The sequence below is a fragment of the Hyaena hyaena genome, unplaced genomic scaffold (genome assembly GCF_003009895.1).
Source record: "Hyaena hyaena isolate Hyena2069 unplaced genomic scaffold, ASM300989v1 scaffold_764, whole genome shotgun sequence".
In the NCBI taxonomy this organism is placed as follows: Eukaryota; Metazoa; Chordata; class Mammalia; order Carnivora; family Hyaenidae; genus Hyaena; species Hyaena hyaena.
In genome coordinates this window covers 208952-231986 of record NW_024081395.1, presented here as the reverse complement: position 1 = coordinate 231986, position 23035 = coordinate 208952, and the positions used below count along the sequence as shown (strand labels likewise).

The window sequence follows — 23035 nt, the reverse complement described above, 5'->3', positions numbered from 1 at the left end:
TGTAGAATATATAAAGAATTCCTACAGCTTAACAACAGAAGCCAAACAACTCGATTAAAAAAGGTCAAAAGGCTTGAATAGACAGTTCTCCAAAGAAGATATACGAATGGCCAATAAGCACATAAAAAGATGCTTTGCATCACTAATCACTAGGGAAATATAAATCAAAATCACAGTGAGATGCCATTTCATACTCACTAGGTGGCCATAATAATAATAATAATAAAGGTACAAAACAAGAGTTGGTATGGATCTGAAGAAACTGCAACCTTCATGCTTTGCAGGAAGGAATGTAAAATGGTGTTAGGTGCTATGGAAAACAGTTTAGCACTTCTTCAAAAAATTAAAGATATAATTACCATATGATCCAGCAATTTCACTTCTGGATATGCACTAAAAGAATTGAAAGCAGGCACTTAAATAGACATTTTATACTTGTATTCATAGCAACATTGTTCACAAAAGCACAAAGATGAACAACAGAAGAATACCACAAATGTGGTATATACATACAATGGAATATTCATTTTAAAAAATTTTGATGCATGGAAGGGTGCCTGGGTGGCTCAGTCCGTTAAGCATCCAACTTCAGCTCAGGTCATGATCTCATGTCTCATGAGTTCGAGCCCTGCATTGGGCTCTGTGCTGACGGCTCAGAGTCTAGATTCTACTTCAGATTCTGTGTGTCTCTCTTTCTCTGCCCCTTTCCCTATCAAAAATAAATAAATGTTAAAAAAAATTTTAAATAATAATAAAAAAAATTCTGACACATGAATGAGCCTTGGTGATCTTATGCTAAGTGAAATATGCTCATCATCAAAGGACAAACACTGTATGATTACACTTATATGAAGTACCTAACAGGAGTCAAATTCATAAAACAGAAAGTAGAATAGTGGTTGCCACAGGAGAGTGAGGAGTTATTGATTAGTGGGTGCAGAGTTTCAGTTTGAGAAAATGAGAGTTCTGGAGATGGGTGATGGCAATAGTTGCACAACAATGTACATGTACTTAATGTCACAAACCTCTACTCTTAAAAAATGGTAAATTTGGGGGTTCCTGGGTGACTCAGTCAGTTAAGCATCCAATTTCAGCTCAGGTTATGATCTCAAAGTTTGTGAGTTCAAGGCCCACATCAGGCTCCTCCCTGAGAGTGTGGAGCCTGCTTGGGATTCTCTCTTTCTCTCTGTCTGCCCCTCCCCTACCTGTGCTCTTTCTCCAAATAAAATAAACTTTAAAAATGATAAATTTCATGTTATAGATATTTTACCACAGCAAAAGAAAAAAAAGCAACAGGTCTTTGCATGGCTGGTTCTTATTTTTTAGTTTTCAGCTGAAGTGGTATTTCTTCAAGGAGGACTCCCATTACTCTTTGTAACTTCCTTATATCACATGTCACTCTCTGAAATGACTATATATCTATATTTCTATATCTATCTATATATATATCATCTCTCTTCATAGAATGTAAGCTTCCTGAGGATAGGGTCTTTGTCTAATCCAAATCTACATCCTAACACTTTGTTCTTAACACATGGTAGATGCCCAGTATATATTTGTGGAATAAATATAGTTGACTATTGAACAACATGCATTTGAACTGTGTGGGTCTACTTATACATGGATTTTTCTGATAAATATATTGGAAAATTTTTGGAGATTTGTATCTATTTGAAAAAAACTCAGAGATGAACTGCGTAGCCTACATATATCAGAAAATTAAGAAGCTAGATATGTCATGAATGCATAAATATATGTAGATACTATTTTGTCATTTGTTACTATAAAATATACACAAATGTATTATAAAAAGTTAAAATTTATCAAAACTTATGCACACAAATACAAACCATACATGCTGCCACTTATGGTCAAAAGAATTGTAAACAAATGCAAAGATGCAGTATTAAATCATAAGTACATAAAATTAACTGTAGCACATATTATACTACTGCAAGAATTTTGTATCCATCTCTCCTAGCAATGGTGGTGAGCTAGTATTTCCAGTATTGCCAGTATCCATTTAAAATGCTGTTATGATAATAATCTCCATATGACCAGTTTTTCTCTCCAGTATATTGTGTATCACAGTAAAATGTGTTCTCAAGTTTCTTGCATGTTTTTCACCATGCTTTAGTGCAACACTGTAAACCTTGAATAATGCCATGGGACCCATGAGAAGAGTCACTAGTGATGCTCAAAGTGCTTTGAAGAAGCAGAGGAAAGTCAGGGTGCCTGGGTGGCTCAGTCAGTTAAGCCTCCGACTTCAGATCAGGTCATGATCTGACGGTTCGTGGGTTTGAGCCCCACGTCAGGCTCTGTGCTGACAGCTAGCTCAGAGCCTGGAACCTGTTTCAGATCCTGTATCTCCCTCTCCCTGACTCTTCCCTGCTCTCGCTGTCTCTTTTTCTCTCAGAAATAATTTTTAAAAAAACATTAAAAAAAAGAGGCAGAGGAAAGTCATGACATGACAAGAAAAAGTTGAGTTGCTTGATATGTACTACATGTAGATTGAAGTCTGCAGTGTGGTGGCCTGCATTTCAAGATAAATGAATCCAGTGTAAGGAACATCATAAAAATAAATGAAAAGGAAATTGGTGAAGCTGTCACAAATGAGGGTGAAAATTTTGTACTTGTTGCAAAATACTTTTTTATCTCCTACTGAAAGTGCAGCTCTTATTTGGGTACAGGATTAGTATAAGAAAGACATACCTATATACTCAAATATGATTCAAGAAAAAGTGAGGTCATTATATGACAATTTAAAGCAAAAGGAGGATGAAAATTCTAAAGCTGGAGAATTTAACGCCAGCAAAAGACAATTTGTTCATTTTAACAAGAAGTTTGGCTTGAAAAATGTCAAGAAAACAGGAGCAGCAGCTTTCACCAACCAAGATGCAGCCAGATGCGTTCTCAGACACCATTAAAAAAATCATTGAGGGGGTGCCTGGATGGCTCAATCGGGTGAGCACCTGACTCTTGGTTTCAGCTCAGGTTGTGATCTCACGGTTTGTGAGTTCAAGCCCCATGTTGGGCTCTGTGCTGGCAGTGTATCCTGAGCCTGCTTAGGATTCTCTCTTTGTCTCTCTAACCCTCCCCACCTCACACTCTCTATGTCTCTCTCAAATAAATACAATAAAACTTAAAAAAAAAAATCATTGAGGAGAAAGGACATCTGCCTGAACAGGTTTTTAATGCAGACCAAAGTGCCCTATTCTGAAAAAAGTGTCACAAAAGACATTTACTAGTAAGGAAGAGAAGCAAGCACCAGGATTTGAGGCAGGAAGGGATAGGCTAATGCTCGTATTTTGTGCAAATGCAGTTGGGTTTATGATCCAAACTGCCTTTATCTATAAAGCTGCTAACCCTTGAGGCTTGAAGGGGAAAGATAAACACCAACTGCTACTGTTATGGTTGTACAACAAGAAAGCCTGGACAAGGAGAATGCTTTTTCTGGATTGGTTCCATCAGAACTTTGTTTCTGAAGTCCAGAAGTACCTTGCCAGTGAGGGACTGCCTTTTAACATTCTTTTGATTTTAGACAATGCCCTATCTACCCAGAACCCCATGAGATGTTGAAGTGGTCTACTTGCCCTCAAACACAATGTCTTTAATTCAACCTCTAGACCATGGAGTCATAAGGATCATTAAAGTTCAATACACGCAGTACTTTAGGGAAAGGACGGTCAATACTATGGGAGAAAACTACAATAGAGAGAACATTGTGAAAGTCTAGAAGGATTACATCATTGGAGATGCCATTGTTGTTATAGAAAAAGCCATGAAAGCCAACAAGCCCCAAACAATAAATTCCTGCTACAGAAGCTGCCCAGATGCTGTGACTGACTTCACAGAATTTACAACAGAGCCAAGGAAATCATGAAAGAGATTGTAAATATGGCAAAAAAGGTGGAGGGTGGTTATGGTGAAGGGTTTCAAGATCTGGATCTGGGGGAGACTTAAGAGCTAACAAACATCACACCGGAGGAATTCACAGCAGATGACTTGATGGAGATGAGTGCTTCCAAACCAGTGCCAGGCAATGAGGAGGAAGACGTAAAGAAGCAGCGCCAGAAAACAAACTGGCATTAAACAATCTGGCAGAAAGTTCTGGTTATTCAAGACTGCTTTGGAGTTCTTTTACAACATGGAACCTCTATGATATGGGCACTGAAACTAAAACAAATGGTGGAAGAGGATTGGTACTGGATAGGAACATTTTTAGAGAAAGGAAGAAGAAAAAAAGTCATACAGAAATTACATGTATTTTCATAAAGTTACACCTAGTGTGCCTGCCTCTCCTGACTGCCCTTCCACCTCCTCCATCTGTCTTCCCTGAGACAAGACCAACCAACCCCCTTCCTCCTCCTCAGCCTACTCAACGTGAAGATGACAAGGAAGACCTTTATGATGATCCACATCCACTCAATGAATAGTAAATAATCATCATGCCGTACAGTTAATAAATATCTGTAGTGTATGTATGTGGCATGTTTTTGTGTGAAAATCAAATAACTGTACAACAAGAGCCATACTGAGATGTTTCACGTCTTTATTGTCATCATTGCCTGAGTGTTCATCGTGTAGAACATTGTGTGCAAGAATTGTATGGAAGTGGATAGCCTATCCTTCCCCCTTACACAGGCATAAGGTGAGTGATGTTTAATGTAAAATTAATATTGTGTTAATTTTCTTACTGTTTTACAACTTTGCCTTCAGCAAATTACATTACTATATAGTATGCCTTTCTGTCTCTGTCTGTCTCTCTGTGTCTCTGTCTCTGTCTCTTTCTCAATTAGAATAGGTATATATGAGCCTATCATTACAAGTAAGTGGTATTTTTAAAAAAATGTAACATTATTTCCAATACCGTATTATGGGGGGCACCTGGCTGGCTCAGTAAGTGGAGCATGTGATTCTTGATCTTGGGGTTGTGAGTTCAAGCCCCACATTGGGCCTAGAGCTTACTTTTAAAAAAGGGGACAATACTGTATTATGAATATGACTATAATACTATATACCATAAAATTTTTGTAGTGATTCATTCATTAATATATTAGCTAGGCTACTATAGAGCAATCATATTGTTGCTTCTTTATTATCAATGCATGATTATACTTATAAATTAATATGGTTTCTTTTTCACCTTATCTTTTCATTTTTATTAATTTTTTAAATGTTTATTTATTTTTGAGAGAGAGACAGAGCACACACAGGGGAGGAGCAGAGAGGGAGGGAGACACAAATTCTGAAGCAAGCTCCAGGCTCCCAGCTGTCAGCACTGAGCCTGATGTGGGGCTCAAGCTCACAAACAATGAGATCATGACCTGAGCTCAAGTCAGTTGCTCAACTGACTGACACATCCAGGTGCCCCTATCTTTTCATTTTTAAAGTCCGGTTTTAGTAATATATATAACATCTGTAGTCTTTTGTATCATATAAGATAATATTGAGTTGCAGCCACTCTGGAAAACAGTATGGGAGTTCCTCAAAAAGTTAAAAATAGAGCTACCCTATGATTGCACTCTCAATATTTACCGAAAAGATACAAAAATACTGATTCAAATACATGTACCCTGATGTTTATAGCAGCATTATCAACAGTAGCCAAATTATGGAAAGAACTCAGATGTCCATCAACTGATGAATGGATAAAGAAGATGTGGTATATAAATGCAATGGAATATTACTTAGCCATAAAAAACAATGAAATCTTGCCATTTGCAATGATGTGAATGGAGATAGAGAGTATTATGCTAAGTGAAATAAGTCAGTCAGAGAAAGACAACATGATTTCAGTCATATGTGAAATTTTAGAAACAAAAGAAATGAGCAATGCTACAGAGAGAGAGAGAGAGGAAGGCAAACCAAGAAACAGACTCTTAACTGTAGAAAACAAAATGATCATTACCAGAGGGAGGTGAGTGGGGGTATGGGCGAAATAGGTGATGGGGATTAAGGAGTGTACTTGTGATGAGCACTGGATGCTGTTGGGAAATGTTGAATCACTATATTGTACAACTGAAACTAATATTACACTGTATGTTAACTAACTAGAATTTAAATAAGAACTTAAGGGGTGCCTGGGTGGCTCAGTCAGGTAAGGGTTTGGCTCTGGTCATGATCTCATGGCTTGTGTGATCAAGCCGCATGTCAGCCTCTGTGCTGGGTGTGGAGCCTGCTTAGAATTCTATCCCTTTCTCCTTCCGCCCCTCACCCTACCTCAACAAATATATGAATAAATAAAAACTTTTAAGGAAAGGCAATATTGAGGTAGATACTGAGAGATGATTCATCTTATAAACAATGTAAACTTAGAGTATCAATAAATATAGTACAGTATTATAAGTGTATTCTTTCTTCCTTACAATTTTAATAACATTTTCTCTCGCCTATTTTGTTGTATATAACATATGAAATATGTGTTAATCAAATGTTTATGTTATCAGTAAGGCTCCCGATAAACAGTAGGCTATTAGTAGTTTTGGGGGGAGTCAAAAGTGGGATTTTTGACTGCACTGGTGGTGGGTACCCCTAATCTTCAAGTTGTTCAAGGATCCACTGTAATAAAAACAGCTTAATGAGAAAAGAGAAAGGGCTCCACCTGGAGGTTGTATTAGTAAGTGTATTCTGTGGGAGTTTTAAAAGTGTAATATTCAAAAGTCAAAGCCAAACTGAAAATGTAACTTCAGTAGTGTTAGCTGTGATGGTGGAGTGAAAGGGCCTGAAGAATAAATGAATCAAACATATTTGTATAAAGTATTTCCATATGAAGTCCCTTCTTTCCATATGAACTCCCTCCTCAGCCTCCCAATTCCTAGATCTTCAGCAGTTCCCCTCCTTCCTCTGTATGGATCACCCACTCATTTACTTCCTGTCTATGGCTGCTTTCATGAGACAGTGCCAGAATGGAGTGGTTGCTATAGCAACTGCATGGCTCACAATCCCAAAGTATTTACTCTCTAGCCTTTTACAGAAGTTTGTCAGCCAATCCCTAATGTAGATAAAAATAATAGACTGGAGATATTTATTTACTATTCCCCAAGAACTTTCATGATCTTTATTCAAATCAATTTAGAAATATTTATTGAGGGCCTGCTATGTTTCAGGCACAGTCCTAGGCACCAAGGGTAGAACAGTGAATGAAATAGAACCCTGCTCTTGTAAAGCTCACCTTCTAGTGGGAAAAGACAGATAATAAACAATAACAAAATAAATAATGTAGTATGTTAGAAGGTGAGAAGGGCTAGAGAGAAAGGTATAATAAGGGAAGGGATAATCAGGAAGACAAGATGGAGGTTTTGCAATTTTAAACAGAGTGGAGGTGGGATGCCTGGGTGGCTGAGTCAATTCAGCGTCCGACTCTTGATATCAGCTCAGGTCATGATCTCTCTGTGGGATCAAGCCCTGCTTCAGCCCATGCTGACAGCACAGAGCTTGCTTGGGATTCTCTCCCTCCCTCTTCCTCTTCCCCTCCCCTTCTCATGCTCTCTCTCTCTCTCTCTCTCTCTCTCTCAAAATAAATTTAAAAAAATAGAGTGGAAGAAATAATTTAGGTAAGGGAAATGGAGGCAGGAGAGTGTCTAGCATGGTAGAGAAACACCTTAGGAAGTCAGCGTGGATGGAGGAACTATTCTTTTCCGTGGTCCCCACACTCGTGCACTCTGGCCCTGTGCAATATTGGCTGCTAGTTTATTGCATACATTCTGTGCTGTGGGAGAACATCCTAGCATTACATGGGGTACCAGCTGGCCCTACAATTGAATCTTCAGCAGTTCAGATCACTGTTCTATCAAACCAACTGCTTCTGCAAGATGGAGGTATGTGGTGGACTTTGAAAGCATGAGCCTGTCTCTAAACCTGTCTGTTCATAATGTATGACCATAGTCAGAGACGGTTATATGGGTTACCATGGCAATAGGTGAGACATCCTATAACTTCAGGACAGTAGAGTTGGCAGAAGCTCTGCAGGCAGGGAAAGTACATTTTTACCCAGGATATGCAGCTATCCCTGAGAACATAAATAATGGTTCCCTTTATGATGGGAAGAGTTCATCATAACCAACTGCTACCTGTCACCCTGGACAGTGGGTACTATATCAGTACCTTAGTATTGGCTTCTGCTGTTGGCAGATAACACTGAGCAGTAGTCATTGGCAAAATGGTCTTGGGGAGGTAAAAACCATGTTGTTAGCTCATACTTCCTCCTATGCTGCTATGGCCATGTTGTGCATGGACGTGTTGAGCAAGCATTGGGATGCCTGGAGAAAGAGGCTTCTTTACATTTGCAGAAGAGATCCTCTTGATCATCTGATTTTTGACAGCCTCTGCAATCATGGGTACCCTCTATTGGATATATGCTTGACATTTAAATATTCTCACACTCCAAGAGGCCCATACACAGTCAATCTTGTCACCTAGCTCCCTGCTGACAGTCCAATCCATTGGCCACTGCCCATAAATAATTATAGGTCTTTGTACCTCAGGCCATAAAACAACCAACCAAATATACTCCTCAAAGTTCTGTCTGCCTGGAGGATTTCCCTTCCTCATGGTCTTCTGTGGTCATGCTGAATGGATCATAGTACAGTGAACATCCACTTTTTGTCAGTGTAGTATCAGGTAAAGAACCATCTGAAGACTAGACCTGTGCTTCATTCCCTTCTGTGAAATGCTCCCTGAGAATTCCCCAAGAGGACTCCCATATAGCTTGAGGAAAAGGTAAGAAAATGGTAGAAAAAGGTATCTTGGTAGTTGGAGCCAACGGTTATACGCATTTCTTGTGCTTCTGGACCTGCTAGGACCTGGTCTCCTATACACTACTTCCATTTTACAGTGGAAATGTTGCTGTGTGCCTCCAGCTTTGTAGCTCATCATGGGAAGTTCGGGTTGTGTAGTCATCAGGTAGTGTGTGGTCATATGTTCAGTCTCAAACACTTGGGCCAGTAGCAAGCCAGGAGCTCCTTTTCAAGGGGAGAATATTTGTCATCTGAGGAGGTGTGCTAAACATCTAGAGGTCTGTGTTGTGACAATCCCACTGGAGCCTGCCTCAAGCTATATATACAATCTTTCTCTGCAACAGTTTATTTCTAATACCATTTGGTTTGCCAGGTCCTAGGGCTCAAGAGGCAAGGCAGCTTCTTTTGAAGCCTTAAGAAGTTTCTTGTACCTTGCTCCATTAAAAAATGGTAGCTTTACAAGTTATTAAATGAAATGGTTTGGAACAACATGCTATATATGACATGCATTGCTTTGAAATTTGAAAGAAGCAAGTATGGTGGGTTTTCGTTTTGTTTTTACTTCGTTTTGTTTTTCATGAGACAGCAGCTTGTGTCTCATTTTAGAAGAGCTATCCTATCATTCCCCAAGTGATGGGGCCTCTACAAATATCACTAATGTAGGAGACCTATTAAATTTTATGGAATTTAACCCCTACCGTTTGGCATATATGTAAATAAGGTATTTTTGATACTTGTTTCTTTCTGCTTGCCAGATCCAATTGGCATAATGACATTAATATATAGAATTGGCGTGATGTCCTCTGGAATATCAAGACAATCAAGGTTCCTCTCAACTATATTATGATGGCAGGAGAGAAGATATAGCCATGGGACATGAACATAAATGCATACTTTGCTCCTGCTATGGAAATAAATACAAATGGTGTTTGATTTTTCTTATTGACTAGAAAGGAAAATAAAACATTTGATAAGTCAAGAGTTGTATACCAGGTACCAAGTGCTGTGTTGATTGTCTTCACTAAAGAAACAACAGCTTGAATGGCTGCTGATATTGGAATCACCACCTGATTAAGACCACAGTCATCTGATGTCATTCAGTATGATCCATCTGACTTTTGTACCAGCTAAACAGATGAATTACATAGGAAGGGTAGAGGAATCACCACCCCTGTATCACTAATCTCTGTTGTTGGTATTAATCCCTGCAATTCTCTCAGGAATGTGGTGTTACTTTGGGGTCCATGTCTTGGTACAGAGGAGGCAGGAGTGGGTGGGCAGTCCCAGGGAGTTCTATTTGATGCTTCCTGCCATAACAGTTGTCCCTCCATGTGGGGTCCAAGTTTAACTAACTTAGGCGAATATTCCATCTATCTATTCATCTCCATAAGTTGCTACTCTGAATTTTTGAAACTGGTGGCATTTTTTGTCCCTGAGAGTCCATGTCATTTCAGAAACAGTATCTAATAATTTCCAGAATCACTGGGTATTCCTTTCCTCTACTGTATAGTCACCCAGCAAAAGTCTTTGAGGCAATACTCTTGAAGGTGTCTCCCTGAACCAGCGACCATTAGCACTACTTATAAACTCATTAAAAATGAAAATTCAGAGGCATTGCACCAGTCCCACTAAGTCAGAATCCCTGGGATTGGGCGTTAAGAATCAGTGTTGTAATGAGTTCTTAGCACATTTAAAGAGACACTGGCTTAGATCAGTACTTCACTACAAAATGATTTTGCGCCACCCCCCCCCCCCCGGTAGAGTTGACAAATAACATATAGGGATCCCAGTTAAATTTGAATTTCAGAAAAAGAACAAGTAATTTTTTTAGTATACATATGCCCTATGCAATAGTTTGAATCTGAAATTCAAATTCAATCTGTGTTTTTATTTGCTAAATCTGGTAATCTACTCTCTAGAGGATATTTGGTAATGTTTTGGCAAACACTTTGGTTGTCACAACTGGAGAAGAGGGTATGTATGTGTGCTACCAGCACCTTGTGGGTACAGACTAGATATACTACTAAACATCCTATAATGTACAAGATAACCACCCACAACAAAGAAATACCCAGGCCAAACATTCAGTAGTACAGAGGTTGAGAAATGCTAGCTTGGTGGAAGATTTGTGGTATACACCTATGGCTGTGTTGCAGTACTTCTCAGAAGCACCCAGATTTTCCCCCTCATGGAGGCTCTTAGTTTCCAAAATGACTTATGTCTGGATATTGGGTACAAGGCATACTTTGGCAACTTGGGTTAAGTTCTGCCTACCAGATTTAGATATTTTTTTCTACATACATAAGTTAAATAACATCTTAGCATGCTGTCAGTTTACGAATTCTTGGGACTCCAAAATCAATTAGGCATTGGCACAAAGCACAGAAAGTCAAAACATTGACTTCTTTATCTTTTTATTAAAAATTTTTTCTTTAATTTGAGAGAGAATTTTTCAATTTGCCTGATTCAGGAAGGAGCAGAGAAATACAGAGAGAGATAGAGAATCGCAAGCAGACTCCACACTCAGCCTGGAGACCAATTCGGGGCTTGATCCCACAACCCTGGGATCATGACCTGAGATGCAATCAAGAGTCAGACACTCAACTGACTGAACCACCCAGGTACCCCAAAACACTGATTATATGCCCCATCTGTGGCTTGTTGTGGTCATTGCCCCATATTGTTTCTAACAGTTCAGCACTATACCAGGCCTTTACCACACCGAATCCCTGTATTCCCATTGATATAAGTATACAGTTTCCACTGCTGCCTCATCTGCCTATATGTCTGAGCTGCAGAGCTCTGCAAGGATGCTGGTGCATTTGCTAATGTCTCGGTGAGAAGAGAGTCTTTTAGACCTTCCCAGAGGCGTGTAGTCAGAGGGTGTTTGAGGAGGTTGCATATAATGGATCCATTCTTATTTTCCCAAAACTTGGCATTCCTTTGCCAAGAGTATGCTAGAGAATATCTGGCATTTCAACCACATTAACTCTGTTATTGTTGAGTCCAGCTTTTCATAAGCCGACATTTTCAAACTGGTAGGGCTATCCCCAGTAGTCCAATCAACATGTTATATTCCTAACCCTGGAGGGAGTGCACCTATGTTAATGATCTTGGCTTGACTGAATATATTTTATCCCCATTGGCTTAACACTTTTAGAATCTATACACTCAGCTGCTCCCCAGACTTCTGCTGATACATGTTAGCAAAATCATGGAACTCTTGTTAGGAAATAGGTGGCGTCCTCCCAGGCCAGGTTCCCACTACTCTCTTGGAGGTATTGTTCTAATTTCTTTTGCTTCAAGACCAAACTCTCTAAAACCCAGAGGCCTAAAACAGCAAGTTGTTGTTATGTCTCATGGTTCTGATGAAAAGGATTTGAGAGAGAATGGGAGAGGGATTGATTGGAGAAGTGAGTATAGAGGATTTTTTTGAAGAATTTTATTGCAAAAGAGAGCAGAGCAATATAGCAGTGGTCAGAAGATGTGAGATGAAGAGATATGTTGTTGAAGATGAAAGAAAAAAACAGCATGTCTGTATGCTGTTGGGAATGATCCAGTAGTAAGAGATAGATACAGAATAGACATACTTACATAGATATATCAGTATATAGTATATAGATACATATATATAGATAGTATATATACCTATTTACTATATCCATATCCATATCTGTATGTGATGATGTGTAAGAAAAAGGAGATGGGATTTACTGCAAAGTGGAGACATTGTCTCAGGCCTTAGACAGGAACATGGATATTCATCTAGGCCAGAATGATAGAGGGAAGGCAGAGTATGCTGGTAGATGGGTAGACATTGTAGAGAGAATTTAGAAGTCTCTTGCTTGCTTCAGTTTTCTCAGTGAAGTAGGAAATAAGGTTATCAGCTGAGGAGGACTATGGGAGAGGGTAATGAGTAGCAAGAAGACACTGTGACACATTGAAATAGGAAAAAAGAAGGGTGAATGGTCTAGGGGAGTATAGTATACATTTCTGGGCACCTTTGAGGGTCCCAGCATTAAGGTCATGATCATGAATTTAAAAGCAGATGAATTGGGGTTCCTGGGTGGCTCAGTCAGTTGGGCATCCAACTCTTGGTTTTGGCTTAGGTCATGATCTCACAGTTCATCAGTTCAAGCCCCACGTTGGGCACCATGCTGCCCGTGCAGAGCCTGCTTGGGATTCCCTCATTCTCCCTCCTTTTCTGCCTCTCCCCCACTCACACACATGTGCATGCTCTCTCTCAAAATAAATACATAAACTTAAAAAAATTAAAAATAATAAAGTCAAATGAATTGTTATTCTTAGGTGTTTTTCTCCACCCACATTCAGCAGCAAGGATATAGGCACAGAGTGGGGGAGATGTGGATTTAAGGAGACTTTGTGGTTTGACCAAGCACTGGCAATGCAAAAGAAGAACAAGGGAGTTTGAGGGTGTTTGCTAGGGTATTATTGTAATGAACGGTCGTGGAATTGCACCTAAGATGGAGACTAAAGTGAACAGCAGGGGATGAGGCAAGTTAAATATTAGCAAAATTAATGGATTGTACATTCTGTGGTGGTCAAAGGTTTGTTGGAGTTGGGTTGCTAGGAGTTAGGTGGAAAGATGGGATCTGGTGGTCAGAGAGCAAGATAGATAAGATGGCATTGGTAATGACCGTGTCTATGGTGTGATCTGGGAGTGTACAACTGAGGCAGGGTGGAGAACAAGGACATTGGAGGAGAGGTTAAGGTAGTCAGAGGGCAGCGTGCTGAGAAAATTACCCATGTTTGTATTAAATTTACCATGAAGCAGGACAGAAGTACCATTAGAGAGTGACCTTGTGCCAGGAACTAAAGTTACTGATAAATGGGGCACGTGGGTCCTGGAGTCTCAAGATAGCAGCAATGGTGAGAAGCAGTCAGTGATAAAGTCTGATGACATGAAATTCAAAGTTAAGATCTATGTGGAGAAATTAGTAGTAGATGATCCATTTTGGGATGTTCACATTCTGTGGTGGCTTCTCCTAGAACAAGCAATATCAGAGTGTGACATTCCCCAATGTAACCTCGAGGAAAATGTTTTCATGCTTTAACACAAGAGGGTGCCAGAGTCTTGCAAGGGATTATTTTTGCATTTCCTCCTGTCAAAGCCAGAACAACCTTAGTTACTTTTGAGAGTGAAAGGGAACAAAATTAATAATTATTTGGGGCACTACATGCAAAGTGGGACTTTCTTATGCAAACTGGGACATATGCTTACATTCTGCTCTGCACTATAAAAGCATGGGCAATTTAATTATGAGCTAAGTCTACACTAAGAGCTCTAATTCCAAAAATCGCTACAAATATTTTTGACACACATTAGAAAGACAAAAATGACCAAACTCACTTTTTATCTTGAAGAGATCAAGAAAGACTTTCCCTCCACCCCACTTTCCTAATGATATTTATTGCCTCTCTTATTTTTCCCTTCAGTGTATACAGGTTTGACTGTATCTTTTTGATTAATTGTTTTATATATTTGGGTGTTTCTGAATTCAGTGCATAGACATTTATAATTGTTAGCTCTTCCTGATGAATAGACCCTGTGATTATTATATAATGCCCTCCTTCAGCTCTTGTTACTGCCTTTACTTTAAAGTCCAGTTTGTCTGATATACATATGGCTACTCCAGCTTTCTTCTGACTTCCAGTAGCATGATAGATATTTCTCCATCCCCTCACTTTCAATCTGAAGGTGTCCTCAGGTCTAAAATGAGTCTTTTGTAGACAGCAAACAAATAGATGGGTCTTGTTTTTTGTTTGTTTGTTTGTTTTTAATCCATTCTGATACCCTAGATCTTTTGATTGGAGCATTTAGTCCATTTACATTCAGTGTTATTGTTGAAAAATATGGGTTTAGAGTCATTGTGTTCTCTGTAGGATTCATGCTTGTAGTGGTGTCTCTGGTACTTTGTGTTCCTTGCAACATTTCCCTCATAGAGTTCCCCTTAGGATCTCTTGTAGGGCTGGTTTAGTGGTGATGAATTCCTTCAATTTTTGTTTGTTTGGGAAAACCTTTATCTCTCCTTCTATTCTGAATGACAGGCTTGTTGGACAGAGGATTCTTGGCTGCATATTTTTTGTGTTCATCACATTGAAGATTTCCTACCATTCCTTTCTGGCCTGCCAAGTTTCAGTAGATAGGGTAGTAGTCTACTATTACCCTTCTGTGTCTACCTTTGTATGTAAAGGCCCTTTTATCCATAGCTGCTTTCAGAATTCAGAGAGAGAGGGAGCAGGCTCCAGACTTTGAACTGTCATTGTTTATTTCTTCTTTTAGACATGATTTAAATGCTGAAAACATTAAGAAATTGATACTGAAAATGGTTCTTCTTAAGGGCTCTGTTTATCACATTCTCCTTTCTTAATTAGACAAACTCTTCTTTATTCTTAGTAAGTTTTAAAAAAATGAACTCTTGTGTATGTTTTTCTATCTATCATCTATCTATGTATCTGTCTGTCTGTCTATCTACCTATCATCTATCTATCTATCTATCTATCTATCATCTCTAGCTGTCAGTAATGCAGTATTAACATTATGGGTCTTATTTCTACCATTCTTTTTGTTTTGGAGATGCACCCTCATCATCACTTAATGGGGCTTAATGTAAATAGTGATGTGGGAAACAAAGGCAGAAGGAAATGGCAGATAACATTGTTTCCTTATAACCTGTAGCCCATTGATAAACACTTGAGGCAGGTCGAATATAACATTTCTCCAGAACTCCCTACTGTCTTAATGCTTTGCTAGAGGGAAAAACAACCTTAGCTTGACAATAGCTAGGCCTCCAGGATCCTGTGAGTCTTTTTAGCATATGAAAGTCCTTTTGGAGACTTCCCCAAGTCTTTACCTCCCCCAACTCCCAAATACATAATCAGCCTCTCTTCACAATTCCTGGACAGCTCTTCCTGCCCACAGGTCCTCTCCCTGTGCTTTAATAAAATCACCTTTTTGCACCGAAGATGTCTGAAGAATTTTTTCTTGGCTATGGGCTCCAGACCCCCACTACCACTCCAACACTGCATCAGTAGCACAAGAAAATAAGTGGGAAAATAAGACTGCTGGGGAGAACACTTCAAAACCAACTACAAATGGGTTTTGTATAAACTACAATTTGCTTTGGTCTCCTCCAACACAAGAATATTGGATTATTTGCATCTTAACATGTAATCATATCTAATGTGATCAAAAGATATTTAATTGCCAATTCATATATGAATTAACCATGTTCTAAGCCTATTTGGGACACTCTCAAAGTAATACTCCCACAGAGAGAGCTTAGATTTTTTTTTTTAAGATGTGTTTTTAAATGTATATGAAGAGAGATTTACTACTAAGGCAAAAACATGAGAAACATGTTCAGTTCTATTAGAACCAGGTCAAAAAAAATCATTGACAGTTGAGGAGAGGGTGAATACCAGAAGGGGTTTCTGTTTGCGTATTCATTTTGTCTTTATGTTATCTTTGAGCAAGAAAAAACTCAGCAAATACCATATTCTCTTGAATCTAAAATTCATCATTTTATTATTATTCTATATGCCAACAATATAATCCCTGCTAATTAAACTGGGAAAAAAAGGTTTCTCCTTACTTAGAATTTTTTTTTCTACTTATTGAACTTTGATTAGAGGTGTTTAAAAATCATATGTTACTTTGTGCATGCCAAAAAAGGAAAATTTAAAAAAAAAACAAAATTAAGTGGTTGTTATTCCTAAAACTTCTTTACTTTTAGAGACTAACTCTTCTGAATCACTTTTGACTCAGTCATGGGTGTCTTTGGTTTTTCACACAACAGTGACCTCTATGCCTTCAAGAGAGTTGGAATAGGGGCACCTGGGTGGCTCAGTCAGTTAAGCATCCGACTTTGGCTTGGGTCATGATCTCATGGTTTGTGGGTTTGAGCCCCACATGGGGCTCTGTGCTGACAGCTTGGAGCCTGGAGCCTGCTTCAGATTCTGTGTCTTCCTCTCTCTCTGCCCCTCCCTTGCTTGTATGCTCTTCTCTCTCTCTCTTTCTCTCTCTCTCACAAGAAAAGAAAAGAAAGAAAGAAAAAAGAAAAAAAGAAAAAGAAAAAAAAGAGTGTTGGTATACAGCTACTTAAAATAATCCATAAAGGAATTAAAAGCCATTGTTGCTAGGCTGCTTAGCTGCTTTGCAGTTATATACAGCTGGCTAAACACTGCTAAATATATCAGCCCACCTTCTAAGAACCATAGGATTCCTAGAGGTAAAGAGTGGTCCACTTAAGTTTCAGAAATTTTCATCCAAGCTGTGATCCTGATATGTTGATGTTCAGGTCTGTACAAGCAATGATAACTATGTTATGAGTGCTGCCTGGCCAACAGTAATTGTAAGATACCCCTGATGAAAAAAGTGATCCTGATTTTAGGGATACTAAGATGGAAGAAAAAATGTGTATCTTAGAATCAACAAATATGCTAGATGACTTTTATTAAGGCTCAATTTAAATCTCTTGCTCCATCTTCCCCAGGAAGCATGAAATTTTTCAAACTGTTAAAGTGGAAATAAATATTGTAACAAGCGAAAGAAACTGAGTTAGAGGAGAGAGCTGGACGTCCGGCTTGGGAGCGGGCACCTTCGCTTCGCGCGCGACCAAAGAGCGATTTAAAAATGGGTGATGTTGAGAAAGGCAAGAAGATTTTTGTTCAGAAGTGTGCCCAGTGCCATACCGTGGAAAAGGGAGGCAAACACAAGACGGGGCCAAATCTCCATGGTTTATTTGGGCGAAAGACGGGTCAAGCCCCTGGATTTTCTTACACGGATGCCAACAAGAACAAAGGCATCACCTGGGGAGAGGAGACACTGATGGAGTATTTGGAGAATCCCAAGAAGTACATCCCAGGAACAAAAATGATCTTCGCTGGCATTAAGAAGGCAGGGGAAAGAGCAGACTTGATAGCTTATCTCAAAAAAGCTACTAACGAGTAATAGTTGGCTGTTGCCTTATTTATTACAAAACAAAAATGTCTCACGACTTTTTTATGTGTACCATATTTAAATTGATCTCATACACCAGAATTCAGATCATGAATGGCTGATAGAATATTTTGGACAGTTCTGATTTAAATGAGATTGGCTTGTGGTTAAATGAATATGATTGGCTTTTTGAACTTTGATAGTAATTCTGGTTCAGCAAGTGCTGTCACTGTTTTCCCCTTCAAAAAATATGATTGGAATTGATTAGATGTTAAGCTTTTCAGAGATGGTAAATGCCATGTCTAAACTTATATAGGAGATTGGTTTTATATTTAGATTTATATAACTGGTTATATTAATATATTTAAATACTGAGGAAATCCATTATATCAGAACAGCAAGACATCAGCTGTGTTTCAAGTTGTATTTGTTAGCCTGTTAAAGGCAAGGGCTGAAGATAAGCTGGCAACGTCCACTTTATCTTTTTAGTCTTAACTATGCCAATTTAATTAAAATTCCCTGCATTTAAATGTTGCCTTTTGCTTAATGAAAGGCATTTTAGTGTGGTTTATGTATAAAATTAAATAAAGAATATTAACACTTCTCAAAAAAAAAAAAAAAAAAAGAAACTGAGTTAGAAAAGGACAGAGAAATAGAACACTAATCAATGATTATGATCTCTAAACGTAAATGTCACCTCCCCTGTGAAGCTTCTACCCCTCACCTCTGCTCACTAGGAGGGAGGAGAGAGAGCATGGGCTCTAGGTTCTGTGAATTCCTAGCTGTTATTCCTGGGGAATTTACCAAATGTCTTTGATCCTCTGTTTCCTCACCTGTAAAATAGGAGTAACAATATTTACCTTTCCTAGTGTTTGTGAAGGTTAAGTGGGATTATATTTCAACAGAGCTTTCTATTTTTTTCCTTTGAACTACTGACCTTTTGTGTATCGTTCATGAGGCAAATATTTCACCTATATCTTTGCTTGTGTACTTTTATCTTTCTTTCTTTAGAATATAAACTCCCTGAGAATAAGAACTGCCTCAATCTACAATGTTTTGTATATTGTGGGTACCCAAATTAGATTTGCTGAGTTAGTGAATTAATATATCCCAGTATGCCCAAATAATTTTTTATATGTGATTACAAAACCACTGTGTAATCAAGACTATCATCAAAAACTCGATTTCAGGAACAAGACCCTCATGACTGATCCTGGGCTGGGTTTGCTGGCTTGTCTCTATGGCTTGTGCTTCAAGTGGGCCCTGGTGAGGGTATTGGTTCTCACATCTCCTATTTGCCTATCATCCTCCAATGTCTCAACCCTGTTGAAACTATCCAGCTCCTTCCCCTCCATCAATGACCTCCACCTCTGAATTCTAATGCCTTGTTTATTTGACTGTCTATAAGTGCAGTCTGCTGATGACCTCTCAGTTTATCACTCTTTACAGCTTGACCAGCCCCCTGTCCAAGCTCTGCCCTCTGACGCTATTGGCATCTTGTGTGAGTCCTATTTACTTTCTAGATGAAACAATCTGTTCTCAGTTATTTAGAAGCAGAAGAACCAGGAAACTGGAAATTGACAAGTGTCTTGATGCAGTAACTATGTCAAAACTGGAATTCAGCTTCAGTTAGCACATTTGAAGGGTGGGTATGGCAGAGAGAATGATATAGTATCTGGACTTCAGCATGACCTTCTAGTCTAGGTCTGAATCCTGGAGAAAGAAGACCTATGAGTGAAAGCTGATGGTCTGTTTTCAAAAGTGACATTTAAGATGTGGGTGTGATACATTAAGAAATATATATTATGTCTTTGTCTCTGGTTCCTGACAAGGATTCTAAAACTCTTGCAGTTTCTTAACTGATAAGAGTGATAGGAGCATTTTTGAGGGTTTCATAATAAGACTTTCATTCTTATCTGAGTTTGTGCTAATAAGATGACTCTTGGACGCCAAAAGAATTTCAGGATGGAGGCTGGCTACCAGAGAAACTTACTGTGTGGTTAGGGGGTTGGATCTTGTAGTCTCACCCTCCTCACCTGTAGGGGAGAAGAAAAAGGGCTAGAAATTGAGCGCGATCACCAACAACCAGTGGTTTACTCAGCCATGCCTACATAATGGAACCTGCATCAAAATCCCTAAGTGAGGAGGTGTGGAGGGTTTCAGGGTTGATGAACACATCTAGGTACTGAGAGGGCATGGAAGCTCAATGCCACTTCCTCCATTTGCCCTCTGCATCTCTTCTGGCTGGCTGTTCCTTAGTTGTATCCTTCATAACAAACTGGTAAGTGAATTGTTTTCCTGAGTTCTGTGAGCTGTCCTAGCAAATTATAAAACCTGAGGAGAGAATTGTGGGAACCCTTGATTAATAGATGGTTGGTCAAAAGTACATATGGTAACCTGGGACTTGCAACTGGCCTCTGTAGTGGGGGAAGTTTTGTGGGACTGACGTTTAACCTGTGTAAACTATGCTAATTGTTGGTAGTTGGTATCAGAATTGAATTTAATTGTGGGACACTCAGTTCCCATTTGAAGAGTTGGAAAATTGGTTGGTGTGAGGAAAAAAGACGCTGAATATTTAGTGTTAAGTGTTTTGAGTAACAAGTGATGTGTGATGTCTTCCTTCCACTTCTGTGGGTCGTACAGTGTTCTGGTGCAGTAGGGACTAAAGAAAATGAAGCCTTGTTGTGACACTTTCAGGATTCTCACTCGGATTTTGGAGCCACTGTTTTTGTGTTAGTCAGCTAAGGTGGTGAAGCACTACTATCAAATGTTTTGTGAACATCAGACATTGAGGGGTTCACAATAGGGGAATATTAGAAGATTTGTGTCAGAATGTGACCCCAGAAAATATTTGGAAGCTGGAAGTCCTGCATAATGGAGATAGGGGCATAAATGAGTGATATTCAAATAATCACCATTCATGTGTCATCATTTGTGCCCTAACACTGGTGCTTCTTGGTGAAATTTCAAATTATGACAATAGCCAAGAGTACACAGTCCAAGCAACATAGTTGATAAGCTTGGCTTGTCAGAATGCTGAAGCAGTTACTGAAGAGATGGTACATGGCTTTAGGGGCACACAGAAAGAATGAGGACTAGGACAAAGATTGTAAGAATCAGTAGTACCAGACTAATTATACTTCTTTCCAGTATAGTGGCTTTGCCTTGTTAAATTAAAGGAGTTTAATCTGGAGTATAATTTCCATAGATTATCAAAGAGACAACCCAGAAAACAGTAAATGATGTTAAAAATAAAATACAAAGCTATGGGGGCATTTTCTTCATAATATAGTTAACATTTATTTAAAATTACCGAAAAAAACAGTTGTAGTCAGTCATCAAATACAATCATTAATTAATGGTTTCTTTTCTAGAGGGTGCCTTCAGAAAGCCTTGACTTTGAGAATTGCTAGTAAAAATAGATGCATTTTCATTTCATGCTGGTGCATGCTCTTGAAAATTGCACCTGTATTTTTGACCAGGCCATGGGCCACTTAATAAGCTTAAATGAATATAACTCATTTACAAAATGATGACAGTTGGCATTCCTCTACAGCTTGAGACATGACATACTACATTATTTCTGTTTCCCACCTCTACCTTCTCCTGCCCAACACAGAGATTTTTCCCCCCACTCATTCCAATTAAGAGTAGATTTAAGGTTTTCTCTCTGTATAGCCCACACATATTCACCATTTAGTATTGAATATTTTTTATGGATGTTAAGGGAACCAGGCCGTACAAGGCAAACTCAGTTATTTTCTTAGGAATCAATTTTGGGTCCCTTTAGCACACTAAAGAGGGGGAAAATATTGATCAAGTCTACCTTGCCTTACCCCTATACATTGTTTCTCAGCGTGTGATTCAGAGATTACCTGCATCAGAATCAGATTCACCTGAAAGTATTTGTTTATAGATTTCTCTCTTTGTTGATGATTATTTATTTATTTATATTTTGAGAGAGATTCAGGGGAGAAAGCGAGCGCTCGCATGCACACAGGAGGGGGAGGGTCAGAGAGAAGGAGAGACAGAATCCCAAGCAGGCTCTACATCACCAGTGCAGAGCCTGATGTCGGTCTCAAACTCACAAATTGTGAGATCATGACATGAGATGAGATCAAGAGTCAGACGCTTAACAGACTGCATCACCTAGGCACCCCGTCTCTCTCACTCTCTCTTTTTTTAAAGCAATCTCTACAACATGGGGCTCGAATTAACAACTGCAAGATCAAGAGTTGCATGCTCTACCCACCGAGCCAGACAGGTGCCCTGTTTAAATCTAGATTCTGACTTATTATCTACTAAATAAGAATCATGTTTGGTGATGTGTGTGTTTCTTAAGAGTCTTAATTTTTCAAAAGCATCCCCAAGTGATTCTGATTTACCCTAAGCCCAACTGTTATGGTTTTATAATTAGTTGCATCAGTTTAAGTTTAGTTAGTGTGCCAGCAGTTATATTTAAGAATATGCCAAATGAGGGGCACCTGGGTGACCCAGTCAGTTAAGTGGCCAACTCTTGATTTCCACTCAAGTCATGATCTCATGGTTTGTGGGTTTGAGCCCTGCATCAGGCTCCATGCTAGCAATGCAGACCCTGTTTGGGATTTTCTCTCCCTCCTTCTCTGTCTGCCTCTTCCTTGCTCACTTTCTCTGTCTCTCAAAATAAAAAATAAACTTAAAAGGAAAAGAATATTATATTAAAAAAATCTCCCCAAAGAGGCAAAGAGCACAGTGTAGAATTTGACCCAGCAGTTTTTTTCTTCCAAGCAGGCTGTGTTAACTGCTAGGATCATAGAAACAGGTCTATAATGCTCTGTTTTAACTTATAATTTTTTTTATTTTAACTTATAAAATATTTCAGCTTGCTAATGAAATTATAAGCTTCAAGAAATAGCAAAGTAAATAAATAATGAGTTATTGTTTATTAAAATGTCTACATATTAACTATTATTAGCCACTAGATGTAGATTATCCAGTTACTATACATAAATCAATTAATTTTTAAGTATGCCCAAGATCACAATTTTAATTTTAAAATATTTGATATTGGGAATTCTTCCTGATAACAGTAGATAGCAAGACTATATATTGAAACCACTCAAAACAATAAAACTGTCTTTTCTTTAAGACAAAAAAAAGACCAAGTCAACAATTTGAAAAGAGTATATCTTAAAGAAATTGAATCAGTAATTAATAACTTTCCAAAACAAGTACATGGCCCAGATGCGTTTACTGGAAAATCCCACCAAACATTTAAGGAAAGATTGTGCCAGTGAATTACAATATCTTGTAGATAAAACTCAAAAGAATACTTCCTAATTCAGTCTATAAGACC

The 23035-nt window shown here is 38.7% G+C and overlaps 2 protein-coding genes across 2 annotated transcripts in view; both read left to right on the top strand.

The window, feature by feature from the left end:
• Window positions 1–23035, top strand: part of ABCG2 (ATP binding cassette subfamily G member 2 (Junior blood group)) — a 148614-nt gene that overhangs the window by 6068 nt on the left and 119511 nt on the right. The window lies entirely within an intron of this gene.
• Window positions 17331–17915, top strand: LOC120221184 (cytochrome c). The gene has a single exon (XM_039218441.1). The coding sequence runs from the start codon at window positions 17395–17397 to the stop codon at window positions 17710–17712; it is 318 nt and encodes a 105-aa protein (XP_039074372.1). The 5' UTR covers window positions 17331–17394; the 3' UTR covers window positions 17713–17915.